The 14570-nt window shown below is 41.6% G+C and overlaps 2 protein-coding genes across 2 annotated transcripts; both read left to right on the forward strand.

The window, feature by feature from the left end:
- Positions 1 to 686: 686 nt before the first annotated feature.
- On the forward strand, positions 687 to 11698 carry LOC134191384 (uncharacterized). The gene is made up of 5 exons (XM_062659997.1): positions 687 to 760; positions 8357 to 8799; positions 8902 to 9016; positions 9088 to 9672; positions 10447 to 11698. The coding sequence occupies exons 3-5, from the start codon at positions 8944 to 8946 to the stop codon at positions 11694 to 11696; spliced, it is 1908 nt and encodes a 635-aa protein (XP_062515981.1). The 5' UTR covers positions 687 to 760; positions 8357 to 8799; positions 8902 to 8943; the 3' UTR covers positions 11697 to 11698.
- A 415-nt stretch (positions 11699 to 12113) lies between these two features.
- Positions 12114 to 14477, forward strand: LOC134191385 (queuine tRNA-ribosyltransferase accessory subunit 2-like). Its single transcript, XM_062659998.1, has 9 exons — positions 12114 to 12388; positions 12470 to 12574; positions 13160 to 13327; positions 13385 to 13481; positions 13541 to 13666; positions 13725 to 13773; positions 13848 to 13958; positions 14011 to 14112; positions 14182 to 14477. Exons 1-9 carry the CDS (start codon positions 12122 to 12124, stop codon positions 14318 to 14320), a joined length of 1164 nt encoding a protein of 387 aa, XP_062515982.1. The 5' UTR covers positions 12114 to 12121; the 3' UTR covers positions 14321 to 14477.
- The last annotated feature ends 93 nt before the right edge of the window (positions 14478 to 14570 follow it).

The raw sequence follows: 14570 nt of genomic DNA on the forward strand, positions 1-14570 counted from the left end.
CGAATGTTGTAGACTGAAGTCATTTAATTAATTAATTAACTCTAAATCTGCAGTGTGGAGTTTGCAAAGACACTAGAGTAATAATGTCAATGCAACTCGTTGACTAAAGGGTGTCGCCCGATTGCGACGGACAGTTGGACGTCAAATCGTCCATATTCGAGGACATTCGCTGTCGAGTGCAGCAAACTGATGAGATGCTCGCGGAATGCACGTCTTCGCGTCATTCTACATCTCACGGTAACCTTATATTATTCACGTGAGTGTTTTCAGTCTCCTGTCTCTACGGGAATCCCGTACGTGATTGGACAGGCAGCAGCGATCTGCTACCCTAACGTTGTCTTTTTCGTCTCTACGCGCGCAGCAAGGGGTGGACTGTATCGCACAGAGTTAACTGTGCGTCTATGAGCATCATGCATTTCCATTCGTTGTCTAATTGGTAGGATTTCTTGACTTTTTTAGTGCGTTGGCTCACCAAGCTGAAGAACTAAGAAATACGTATATACTATTTTGTTGTAATAGCATATAGAAGTTCAACGTCAAGAAGAGAAGCGAAGTCCATTAGGGGAAAGTTCTGTCAGCTCGAGTGTAAGAGCAACGTCGGGTGGGAGAGCAACTTGGAGTCTAGCGAGGTGTCGCCCGAACGTTAACGTTTGCTTGTTTCGAAGGTTGCTTCACGTTCTCAGACGTAGCAAACGATGACTTGTACTCCGGAGGAGCAGACTCTTCGAATTAATTAACAATCGTTTTGAAGTTTTGCAAGGTGAGGTGAATGCCTAGAGACTTCGACTTACACATATTACATTCACTTTAGTTTTCTGACCGGTGCAATCCGCAAGACACGGGCTGTACAGTAGATTTGTTCTAGCTAGTGCGCACTACCCTTCACGAGCACTTGTAACCGCTGTCACGTGCCTAAATCTGGCAGGAGGTTCTGGATAACATTTTCCAATATTAGTGTGCAAAAAAGGAGTATATGTGATGACGTTTTCCAAAAGGGTGTGATGAGTTCCAAAAGGGTGTGATGAGTTCCAAAAGGGTGTGACAACATTTTTCAAAGGGGTATATGACGTTTTCCAAGGGGGAGAGAGGGAGATATGGATTTAATTTAATAAGATCTGTAGTCATAGATACCGGATTGCAAGCACACATGCATTTCTTTCTAAGGGGCACATGAGGTAGACATTATTCCAAATGGGAGAGACATGTGACTAAGTCGTGATTTCTGAGGGGGAGAGGGTTTAAAAAGTGAGCTCATCCATACCCATTGCTTGGAGTTTAAATGGAATAGCCCATTGTAACTGTGGGGAGATTGTTTATGCATGCGCAAATTAGACCTTACATTCTCAGTATGCCATGCAAGCGACTAAACTTGCTCTGAATTATGCACAAGCTGCAATTCTAGGGCGTAATTTGCTTGAAATCATCCATCAGCTTCACAAGCTAAGAAATTCGAGTGTATGTACACACCTATGACATATCCAAGAAACAAACTATGGTCAATGTAATGATACCTGAAAGAGTGAACAATCTCAGCACACTGAATGTTGACTTACGAATAGTCGCTGAGCATGCGCAGACTGTAAAATACAATCTCAGCACGGGTGTAATCTCAACGCGCTACACAGGGCCAACACTTAAGTCAGCACAGGTTGGCTTGCTTTTGAAACGCTGTGTGAACGTGGACCAAGCCGAGCCATGCTGAGCCGAGCCATGCTGGAATGGTCCACCTCAAACTACCATGCCAGCACGGTTTGGCTCGACTCAGCTCGCATTCACAGTGTGAACGGCAACCAACTACCGAACTGCATGTAGTCTCACGTAGCCAGACCCTCACTCTTGCATCATTCTCACATAGCCAAACTTCTCGTACCATGTAATGCGAGCATGTCTGGTGTACACGTGACCGTACGTGGCTAGCGTGCGTTGCAAGAGACACACTTGCTAGGTGAGCTGGCTCGCTTTTTCCGAACGGTGCATGAACGGCAGATGGCTCGACTCTCTGGCACGGGTTGGCTCAGCTCGGCTCGGCTCGGCTTGGAAAAGAGCTTGTGTGAAAGGGCTACAAGTATGCCGGCATGGCTATACTTTGTTTTGGTAACAAGGGTGTGCTAGCTAACAATAGTTGCAAGAATCTTATGTTGCAAATGTCACCTGTTGTACTGTTTATCTGAGATATTCCTCATTCCAGATATGAAGCCATTGGCAACATCTTACCAGTAGACCAGAGAGTGATCGAGTGCTAAATGTATGTATCGCACGTTACAGGGCCCCCGAAGTGGAGTGGAGCAGCCTGAGGCATGTTAAAGGGGCGTAATTTATTGAATGCTACAAGCAGCAATTTAGCAGGAGGACTTACAACTTTAAGTAGCTCATCAGAATGTACTTTATGATTAGCTCTAAGAACACACACATGTGTAGTGTGAGTAATTTAGATGTATGTTTATGTGCTGGAGGCAGTAGAATAGTGTCTCTTGTTGTCTTGTCCAAACAGATTGGGCTTTGCTATCTTTGTGGCCAGATGGGTCACCGCCAACGTCATTGTGGCTAAGGGCCCACTCCAATTTAGGGTGGTCAAGGAAACAATCAGCCTTACACAGTCCAATCAATGGTGGTGTTTATGCAAGACAAGAACGTCCTAGTAATAGTAATAGAACATTCCAGCAGTCAAGCGAGCCAACTGATCACTAGTAGCAAATCAACGGGTTGATGCACTTCCTAACACACATACTAGAGGGGACTGTGGATGGAGTTCCATCCAAGTGTTTTATTTCTTAGTCCCGCGCTTGTTTGGGAAAGGCAAGACAATACATCTATGTTCTGAAAGTATTATGTCATGTGCTGTCAATCGCAACCCATTGATAGCACTAGGCAAGATTGACCTAATTGTGGCTTTAGGTTCTTAAAAGGCCCCACACGGCTTCCTGGTTGTGAAAACCCAGACAGGGCTATCTTGCTGTCAGGCTTCTTGGCTAGTCATGGAATGATTGTGAATTTGAAAAACAGTAGGATGAACTAGCTAGATTGAGGGATCAGTGGAATTAGTTAGGTCAGTATGTGGTAGGTGATTAATCTTGTAGCCTTGTCTTAGAGGAACATGTTTTGACAACAGGAACGGAGTGTGTGGTTGTCATCGTTAATTAATAACAATGGAACTCACCTCACAGGAGCTGCCATGCTAGAACCTGATAACGAATTGGTGACTACAAAACAGAAACACATGCGGCTAGAGTGGTAGTCACATATATTTGCCTAAAAATAGGGTGTACCAGTACATTTGATGTTCCTCCAAGGCCCCAACCGTATTGAGAAGGGAACAGTGGTAGGAGAATTGGAATACGTAGAACAGTCTTAGTCTGTCTAATACACCATTAGCAGCTAGTGACTGCCCAGTGTATTTGTAAGTTGTGAGTAATCACATGCATCCTTTCTCAGCCAGTTCAACTGCGCAGAAACAAGACCTAGTCCAGAAGAGAAAGGAGTACTGGAGCAGACGCTATTGCAAAACAGGCAGTTGTTCTCGGAAAGCATCGATATTGTGAAACATCACATACCTACATCTGGAAGACGCCCCTTCAAGTATCAGCCACATCGGATACCTCACTACCTGAAACCTGTGATGGAGAATGTGATGTAGAACCAGAGAGATGAAATGTTGCAAAACAAGATAATCAGTCAAGCAGAAAGCTGGAAGTCATCGCTTTGTGTGTGTTGACTACAGAGGCCTGAATGCAATTACCACAAAGGATGCATACTCGCTTCCACGAGTGGATGAAACCTTCGATTCCTTGGGCAGAGCAGCATACTTCTCAACATTGGATTTGGCAAGTGGCTATTGGCAGGTGGACTTCCGTGAAGAGGACAAGGAGAAGACTGCCTTCACAACACCACAGGTTCGTTTTACTTTTCAAGTCATTCCCTTCAGACTTTGTAATGCACCATCCACTTTCAACGATTAATGGAATATGTTCTAGCCGGCTTACAGTGAGACCACTGCTGTATTTATCTTGATGATATCATTGTGTTTTTCTCTACATTTAGAGAACACATCAAGAAATTGACAAGAGTACTATAATAGTCTTCCAAAGACTAAGAGAGAGGGAGCACTAAAGCTGAAACCAAAGAAATGCGTATTTGCTCAATCCTTGATGAAGTACTTAGAACATACCATAGAACGAGAAATTTTGGTGACAGTTTCATTTTGGCGATTTAAGAGTGAATCGCCAAAATATATAGAAAGCGTCAATACTATTTTAGTTTAGCTTCGTTGTGCATGTGCACGGCTGAATGACAAAATGGCACCCCACAGATACTATCAGCGCAAAGACTTTGAACACCCTGCTCTTTCTACAGTGTGCTTCATCCTCGCTGTCGCAAGCAGAAGTGGAGCGAGCCAACGACGGCGTAAGTCACGTTATGTCTGAAGGGTGCTGTCGTGTCGTACAAACTACGAGTATACAGCAGAAGTAAAAGTTCAGATTGGCAAGTATGTTGCGGAAAATGGGCCCACTAGATTACTTCTCTGAATGCAGCTTGGAACTTCGTAAGTCTCCAATGACTCCATGCTCCCGGTTGTGTACAGCATCCGTTTTCACGTTCACTTCTAGCCTCGCAACGCCAGACACACATCACATGTAGCAGATGAAGTGACGTCATACGTTCACCAACTTTGCAAATCACCAAAATATAACTTGTCAAAATTTAAATATAGTCATTTTGGAAGATTTCGCCAATTTTTTTCCAAAAAGGATTAGAACCTGACCCTGAAAAAATAAAGGCAGTAACAGAGTACCCAAGACCAGAGTCAGCATCTGCAATTACACAGCTTCCTGGGATTAGCTTGCTATAATTGTCGATTTATATCAGGACTTTCATTCGTAGCAGCCTAATTATTTCAGCTGCAGTAACAAAGCCAGAACAAACCCCTCGCTTGGACAGAGGACAGTGACCATTCATTCTGCACACTTCAGCAGAAGTTGGCATCGCCTCCTATTTTTGGCATTTTCTCGGTTTGAGGTTGAATTCCTTCTGGCAACAGACACGAGTGATACAGGGCGGAGAGCACTTCTCTCTCAAATTCAATACCACAAACAGAGAGTGATTGCCTATGCTAGTCGAGTCCTACACAAGAGTGAGAAAAATTAGTCTACTATCAAAAATGAGGCACTGGCCTTAGTTTGGGCAGTCAATAATTCAGGCCTTATCTGTATCTGTATGGACGGCACTTGTCACTGAGCATTGTCCACTGACATGGCTGAAGTCCATTTGAGAGAGCCTAGGGGGTCGATGGGTTCGTTGGATACTTCTCCTAAGCGAGTATGAGTGGTCTATCCACCACCAACCTGGCAAACAACACACCAATGCTGATGCATTGTCCAGACATCAACCACCTTCTGTAAATATGTCCAGTCATCATTCGACGCTTGATAAGTCTTAATTTTGAAGAGATCATGGTGCCTGTTGGAGCTGTTCAAGAAGACTTAGCTGCAGTGGGAATGACACCTAGTTGGTCTTATCATGAATATGTGACACGCAAGCGAAAGATCCAGTAATTTCAAAAGTCTTGGCTCAATTCCCAGGACGTCCCTTGGCTTACAGGGTGATGGAGATCTCATTCTAAGTTGATTGCTTATCGCAAGATGTGGAACAAGCTGGCCGTCTATGAAGGCATTCTGTATCAATTTTGCTCTGCCACTTCTGCCAACAGGGGAAGGATAAACAGGTGCTTGTTCTACTAGCTTGTCTAATTCCTACAGTCTTAGATCAGCTCTGTGACGATGCAGGTTATTCATACTAAAGAGGGAGGAATGTATAGCACGAGTAATTTAGGTGTATGTTTACCTTAGCATTGCACTAAGGCATGTTAGTATGACATCATGAGGGTTGTCTAAGTCCCATTACTTGGTAGATTGTTAGTCTACCTGGGATAGAGCTATGAGTTATAGCAATACTGTAGAGTTGTTCTACTACTGTGTCTGAGAGCTGGATCTGCTGCAAGCACTAAGGGACCTGTCACTTTTAACTGTCCGGGGGGCATTTTATGGGATAAATCCTACATGCTACCCATGACCCCTGCTTATAGCAATGTATTAGAATCGTGACCCAACCTAGAAAAGTCAAAAAAAACTATGACCCCACTACTGATCATGAGTCAGAAACAAACATGTAGTTCCACGGATTGCACCACACGGATTGCACCACACAAGTCTTAGTAAAAGTCAACAAAGCGCAATTTTCACGAAGACTGCATAGTATGTCCAGACCTACTAGTAGCGAGATACAGAAGCTATACAAGTTCTTTCTTGTCTTCACTTGTTTCTCTGCATCTTCTAGCACGTCCAACACCTCTTCATCGGATATATTATCAGATTGACTTTCCGACCCTACATCACTGTCTTCAGATCCTTCATGATCGCTTTCGTCAGAAACTCTAGCATCTCTGCTAGGTTTCTCAAGTCCTTCCTGCAATGCTTCTTTTACTCAGCTATTTGATGTGACTTTCTACTAACAGATGTAACAGATGTAATTAATATACTAAGATGCAACACAAACACACACACACACACACACACACACACACACACACACACACACACACACACACACACACACACACACACACACACACACACATGCAAATGGAAAATGGATAAGGAGCTGCCGTTCAGTACGGTTACGCCCCCCAGCCAGATGATGGCTGGGTTCTACGGGCCATGCTAAACAATCTCCTGGAGCCTGGCCAGGTACTCGCAGGAGCAGCGACTTTGAAGTCCCACCAGGACCCCAGTGTCCATCGACTTTGTGAGTCGAGAGAGGCAATTGGATTTCTTGCTCAAGGAAATTTATGCCATTGCTCGCCATCACTGTGACTTGAACCTGCAACCCTGCAAGGTCTCGGATGTAATCACTCCATGGAATCTCTAACCAACTGAGCTATTGCACCACACACACATACACACACACACCAGTTTTCTTAATTAAGTATTGAGATAAGGTGCTTGTCTGCTAGGCCACGAGCTGCATTTTGTCGTCTCTAGAACTGAAAAGGCTTCTAAAAATTGTAACCCTCAAGACATAATTCTCTAAAATATTGTGACCCCTGCCTACTTCTTAGAAAATTTTTATGCCCCCAGCAAAACGCCCGACCCCCAGGACAGTTAAAAGTGACTGGCCTCTAATAGTGACTAGTGCTTGCTACACATGTACTAAGAATTTACTTTAGTATGTTGTTTTCGTAAGCTTGACTTCTTGCCGAACTGGTGTTTGGGAAATTTAAAGTTTAAGTTAAGGGTTGGAGTACTTTGCCAATATAAGAAGCTCATCCTCAACACTCGATCGCACGGTGGGCAATGCCATGACACATGCATCAATATTGAGCATGTGCAAAGTTGCTGCATCAGACAAGGTTGTATGATGTGAGAGCAATCGTCCAATGCTACGAAGTAGCGGTCTTTCAGGTAAATGCAGATAATTCCTTTGTAACTTCAAACTGAACACAATGAAACACCTAGGTAAATCCCTAAATATATTATTCTATTTAATCATCTACGTGCATGACCGGAAGTGTGCAGGAATAGATAAAGCTAAAGCCGGAGTTTCGGAAAGAGGGGCAGCCATGGCCGCTGCAGCCGCTGTGGCTTCGTCAGCCCTGGGATACCCTGTATGTAGATCCTCTAACCTAACTCTTCCCTTCAACCGGAAATAGAAGAGAAAGGAGAGGGAAATGGTCTGACTACACTGTGTTGCCCAGGTTTGGGACATGACCAAATTTCCACATCTGTAGGAAAAGCCTAAAATGGTGTAATGAGAATTGTAAGACTTGGTCTATGTTGGAGTACTTTTTGTTTTACAAAGCCAATGTACAAAATGATTGTCAAGTATAGGGGCATGGTAAATTAATGTTGTTTTTCTTCCTTCTTTTTAGTAAGGATAATACTAAATCTACAGGACATCCCTTCTTGAAACTTGGGGATAATGGGTAAAATCACCTGAATTAGTTTCTTTAATTAACAACAGGAAAGAGAAATATCCAAAAATGTAGCTCTGCCGTCGCACTTGATATATGAACCCCAGACCTCATGATCAAATTCATTCAGTGATTTTGCTGTGTTAATTAACACAGCAATGCTTGAAAGGCACTTGCAAGCATACTGAATGCTGATTGGCTGCTGCCATACAATAGAGAGCAGACCATATTGTTGCTAAAAGCACATTTTGATTGGTCTGTGCTTAAATTAGAGTTATCAAGACTTTCAGTATCTTACTTGTGTGAGTGTTTAATAATAATAAAAATGGATAGACAATAAAACTGCACTTTGAATACAGTTTGCACCACATGTATTATGTATTGTTTTATTAGAACGAAACCATCGGGTATTTATCATTGCCCGTGCTGACGAATGCAAGGCACAATGGGCCAGTCAATTTTTAGAGAAGGAAATTGAGAAAAGGAAAATTTCATGCTCGACGTCGAATAAGCTCAAGCCTGGTTCATGTTGGATAGAGAGTGCAGCAGATGTCATCTATAAAAGCACTATCATTCTAGTGATCATTTCACACAAATTTAAAGACTGTTCACAAGCATCGAGACTACTATCAGTTGCTCTCAGCAGGTCAATAAAATGTCCTGAATTTTGTTGTTTAGTTCCTGTCATCATTACAAAAGATGCAGCTGCAATTCCTCAAGAATTAGAGCACCTTACATCTATCACATGCATTAAGAAGGATCCACAAGCTATCATCACTCGTCTTGATGCTTTACTTGCAGACCCACCACGTCCACGACCTTCCAGGAGAAGCAAAGTACTAATATGTTCGTGTAGAAGTAGCCAGTATCTAATGAAGTACTCAATAGTTGCAGTTGAAGGAAGGTATATTCAAAATGGAAATCTGTTGTTTGTATAGGTGACATCAAAATTGCGAAAGTGTGTTCGAGGACTTTCTTCAATGAGATCTTCCTCATGCAGTAGGAGAAACCCCAGTAGAAAATATCACCGCATTTTCAACAAAAGGCATCAAGGTTAATAACTAATCCTAAAATATGACATTATTGTTATTTCATCTATTGTTGTCAAAACATTGTGACTATAGACAGCAGAACTTCAAAAAAGAGATTGGTTGTGAATGTGAAAACAAAGTCAGGACAGATCAGCACTGTCAGCAGAAATGAATCGACAAGAAAGGTTTTCATTGGTCACAATCACACAGATGATATGTCTGTGAACTTCGTCAATAACAAGATAATCCCAATTCTTAAAACAAATGGGATTACTTCATGTGACAAAATGACTCTTACAAATGGGAATGTAGATTCTCAAGACCTAATTGATCCAACGTTAGAGTTGGGTAAAATGCTGTCCAAGACATCTGATAGTATTATGGACTCCTGCTTTGGAACTATTGTGGTTGTGCCATCTCAACCTGGCACTTTACAATCACCACTTGATAAAATACTTTTTCACTCAATCGAGCCAAGATTTGAATCAGGAAAACTTCAAGTCCTGTGTGTTCGGCTAACTCAGACTGGCATTGTTCCTGTACAACTGAGAGGTACAGCTACAGCTGATTACTTCAACGCTGAAGTTAGCAGTAAGTGGCCAGATCTAATTACCCATTTCCTTGAACCTGTTCAAATGTACAAGTTTTCGTCACCATCAGCTGTCTTTCCAGAGGCAGGTAAGCTTTAGTCTTACTACTGTACCATACAATATTGCTGTGAGCAGTAACTTACTACTCCTTGTTAAACCACATTTTGGTCACTACCTTATGATAACAGTTTACTACATGTTGAAGTTAAGCGTTTCAGTATTGTTTGGATATTATTCTTGATTCTTTTTTAGTTGGCCTAAAAACTTGACCCGTGTGCATCCCCTCACTGCATGTACCTTCTCCACTTGTAATCAGACAGACTTATTTATTAATTATTGCTAGTGATATAACAAGGAGTGTACTTGCTATTGTTGAAGAATGCCAGTGATTTGAGTTATCAATTTAGTGTCTGCATGCATTGTAACTACTATCATTGTGTAACATATACATTTAGATTTATAGCAACCATATTGGCATTGGTGATGTTATTGTAGTTTTTGGGACTATTCATTTTGTTTACTTACACTTTCTTAAATTCCAGAAAAATAGAATACACAATATCAATTTTGCTATAGTACTGCTCATTGCGATCGAATGGCATCATTCATGCAGTGTCGTGTCAGACAATAGGGGCCCGAGTGGACCATGACCTTTTAGACAATTGACATGGACGTATAAGTCTTATACATGTATTGAAGGCCCAACAATGCCACTGTTCCATGTGTTACTAGTATGCAGATTGGTTCATAGTTTATATTTGTAGAAGCAGATTAGTTTGTGACTATGTACTTCATAGATTATTTATGGATAATATCTAGATATCATGTGCAAATACATATGCTCATTGTTTCTTTGTTGTAGATGTACCTAAGGTGCCTTCTTTACCGTTGTATTACGAATTTGATGTCCGGCGCCTATCAGTTCATCGTTTTCTCTGTAGGGCAAATAAATTCAAATTTACTGTTCCCATTCTTCTGCTGACTTTCCAGTTCATTGTCACCATATTCATCAAGACATATGAGACTGAGGACAAATGGAATTCCTCAAACTCCAAGTTGCAAGATTCTCCAATTTTTTTGTGCAGTCCTAGTTCTGTCACGACTGTCAGTTTCTTCCTTACTTTTGTCGAGATGACTTTAAAGACAGGTATTCCTTTGCTCATGATCATCAAAGTCAAAGCAATGACGACAGCTATGAACAGCAGCCTTGTTCTTCGTTTTCGATACTGTGATATCAACACAGTTTGGTCTGTGCTCAACAAACTATACCAGCCAAGAGAGCTCATCGCTGTCAATGCCAATAATACAATTCGAGTGGCTGAAAGAATGATTGAAAAAGCTTTATTCATTGCTGTATGTCAAACTGTCGTACACAGTTTCATTTTGGCACTTGCTTTGTGCTTACTGGGAGCCCTTTACGATCCAGTCTATGACAGCTGCAGTTTCCTGGATCGACATGACTCTTCTACTGTGGTTACAGTTATGGTTATGGACTTTTTGACGGTTTTCATAGGACTCAGTTGTATTGGAATTGGACAGGCACTATTTGCTTGCGAAACAAAACTGTGTATGTACAAGGATATGTGGGCTGACAGTCTAGGCATGTCATCGAGCCCATTCCTGCAGCAGTGGGAAATTTACAAAGATACATGGTACAACTGCAAGAAATGGGCTATTGGATTGATCATCATCCTTTTGATGTATCCGTTTGGATCATATTTATTGTATTTATGTCAAAGCGTATCAGAAAGGGAGTCATTTGAGAGTTTTCCTATTAGGATCCTTAGAGCTTGCGACTTTTTTGCCATCTGTCCTTCGGCATGGTTTCTGGTAAATTTGTCTCTTCCTCTGGATGTTTTATTATTTGGGCTGTTGATCTGGTATATCCAAACACAACCAGGAGATTACAATGTCGCAGGGATCCACAAATATCGAGGGTACCATGTGAACTTGCTGTTGTGGCACCTTGTTTTACGCGTCTGTTTTTTGGTGATGCTGGATATCGGAGTGTGCTGCTATCGTGGCAAATGGAAACGATGTCAGTCTTACGTCTCTACAGCCTTCCAGTGTATAACAACGATAGCTGCAGTACTGTTATTAGGTTGTCTATAATTTTTATATCACTATTTGAAGAAGAGGCAGCTGAGTTATAGTTTCTGTAGATGTACTGAAATATATTCAGTTGCAAACAAATTAAATTGTTTAGTATTTGTCATATGCTCTGTTATAAAAGAAAAGTCAATGTCTATGGATTGTATTTCTTCTGTTCATTGTTTCATGCAGTGACTACTACATATCAGTGTAAGCTTTGCTATTTTAATTGAATTACACTGTACTGCAACAAAAATTGTCAGATTCAACTTCTAGGAAAGTCCAACTACAAATTACGTAATTTTAAATAATCTACGACATTCTATCACCTCCTTCCTGTCGTCTTCTCTAGTCTTCCTGCTGCTTTTATACTGTAAAGACAAAAATCTTGAAATGATAGCGCGAGTACACTGTAGCTACATATGCATGTACCCCGGATATATCCAATGAATGTGTCCATCTCTAGTCTGCCCTATTTGAAGCTACGATGTGGTACTATCCAGTACAACAATGTTGTCGTCGAGACGCCTGGCTGCATGTTGTATACGAGGTGCTGCGCCGTGCCTCATTTGCTTCCCGACGTGCTGTCGGAGATAGACGAATCTCTGATACCAAAGCTGGCAAAAATCGATGTCTCAACATGCTGTGAGAAGCCTGGTGTACAATGTTTAAATTTGTTTCAACGAGGAATTAGGGCACTGGCTGGTTTAGAAGTACGCATGCGTATCCATACTTGATATATACAAATTTTTGAAATCTAATATACGCATTAATGGATTTTGTTGTATCTTGAGGGTTATCTTGTCTTCTGTGCTGTCCAAGATGCTGTCGATGTTGCTCGTTTTAGTTACAATGAAGAGAAAACAGTGTCTGTGTGGACAGTCAGTGGACGACACAAGGTAGGTTTTATGCAGAAATGATACCTGTACTACAATAGAAGTTGACGGGGGTGTTGATGTATATAAGAATGCTAATATGGGTAAATGGTGGTGATATAAGCCAAGTCTTAATTAACCCGAGGTGCGCATGCGCTAGGGTTATAGTATGCAATACTGCTGTAACCAATGACCAATTGTATGACCAACGTCCAGCAGTCACGCATGCGCCCATTGTTATCGCTGGTGTTAATTATTTTATTTTATTTAATCAGTTGCACCAATTAAAACTGACACGTTGGACTATCAAGTCCCATAGCTATTTGTTACATATAACATACAAAGACATCTAATCATTACATTGACTGGCATGCTAATTAGCACCAGTGATAACAGTGAGTGCATGCACTGCATTCCAATTTGTCAGTTGGTCACTTGGGCCGTCTATCCACAGAGACATTACTGGAACCTTAGCACATGCGCGCCTCGGGTTAATGACCTTACACACAATATTCATATTCAGACATGCCCTCAAATATTGGGCAACCCCACTGACTTTTCTAGTATGCTGACATTGTGTCTACACATAACTTTTGATTTTAATTTCAGTTGACTCTTGAGTCTCACATGGAGGTTGTAGATGCGTTTCAACCTGACTGGTTCCAGTGCTTGTCCGATCCTGCAGTAGGTGGCACCTTGCCACCAAAAAGAATTCGTAAGTCAGTTGATAGAACTCTTCGATTTCTTGATGAAACATTACAACACCAGGAGAGACAAGTAAGTCCACTGCTATCAACAACTGTACTCTTGTTATGCATTCCTTTATGCGCACAGAAGCAATCGGCAATACCGTTTGGTAGCATCGAGGGAGCATCTTTGTTATCGGAAAGATTGAGATCTGCTAAGGAAACAACACAACGACCAGTAGGAGGTCCAATTTTTGCTACCATTGTTAAGCCACTTGACCATTTAGAGTCGTGGAAAATTTAGGCTTTATAATAGAAGGCCTAGACTATAACGAAATGGTGGATACCGATATTGCTGATGTGCTGACAAAAGCAACGGACATTCTTCCAGAAGACAAGCCTCGTCTTCTCTTCGGTCCAAGAACTCCTGGCAAGTGGTACGAGAATGTTGGACGTTCTTTATGTCATCTTCTTGCTCATTGCCGTAGATCAGATACTCAATGCAGTAGAAAGTGGAGTCGACCTGTTTGACACATCGTATCCTTCATACAGATAATGCCAAGGTTGAGTAGTACTGTATACGAATTTGCATACTATCCTTGACCTTCCAGGTACCCTTACTATCTGACCGAGAAAGGTTTAGCTTTGATGCTGTTCTCAGGTTGTCGGCAGGCAGATGATCAGTACAGACCAAGAATGCTTGTTGATCTGAATGATAAAAAGTTTGTCATTTTGTTGGTTCTTACGATTCGTTGTCAATCTCGTGTCTCATAGGTATGCAAGAGACTTCACGCCTCTTGTGGACGGGTACAGTTATTCGTATATTCACCATTTGATACAGACAAAAGAAATGCTTGCAGGTGTTTTACTGATGAAGTATGGACACTCCTCATTTCATGACCACTGATAGTTTCATTATTGATATTTTGTATTGATATTTGGCAGGCACAACCTTCAGCAGTACCTTCGTTTCTTCCAACAACTTCGTTCATCACTCATGAACAACACATATCACACGTTCTGCATGAAATTCCGTATTGCTGGTGCCGGTGACAAATCAAGACAAGATGCAGTACAACAATGATATAGTAAAATACAATCTTATTTTGCCAATATATTCAACAACTGTTGTCCTACAAACTTTTTTATTCAACATCTGATTTTTGGAAACCATTCACATGGACACAAACTTTGTACATTTTGCCTTCTCAAATGCAAATTCACACCATGGATATATGTCACTACATCGATGAGGATGCGTATGAGTTGTGCATGTTTGCAAAGTCCTGTACAAACAATGGATATCTCGTAAAGAGAAATACGACAGAAATACA

This window comes from Corticium candelabrum, chromosome 15 (genome assembly GCF_963422355.1).
Source record: "Corticium candelabrum chromosome 15, ooCorCand1.1, whole genome shotgun sequence".
NCBI lineage: Eukaryota > Metazoa > Porifera > Homoscleromorpha > Homosclerophorida > Plakinidae > Corticium > Corticium candelabrum.

Coding starts and splice junctions, on each gene's coding strand:
- LOC134191384 (XM_062659997.1), top strand. CDS start 8,944: ATGAGATCTTCCTCATGCAGTAGGAGAAACCCCAGTAGAAAATATCAC. Junction 9,017..9,087: donor TTTCAACAAAAGGCATCAAG/GTTAATAACTAA, acceptor TTGTGACTATAG/ACAGCAGAACTTCAAAAAAG. Junction 9,673..10,446: donor AGCTGTCTTTCCAGAGGCAG/GTAAGCTTTAGT, acceptor TCTTTGTTGTAG/ATGTACCTAAGGTGCCTTCT.
- LOC134191385 (XM_062659998.1), top strand. CDS start 12,122: ATGAATGTGTCCATCTCTAGTCTGCCCTATTTGAAGCTACGATGTGGT. Junction 12,389..12,469: donor GGGCACTGGCTGGTTTAGAA/GTACGCATGCGT, acceptor TTGTATCTTGAG/GGTTATCTTGTCTTCTGTGC. Junction 13,667..13,724: donor CTTCGGTCCAAGAACTCCTG/GCAAGTGGTACG, acceptor TCATTGCCGTAG/ATCAGATACTCAATGCAGTA.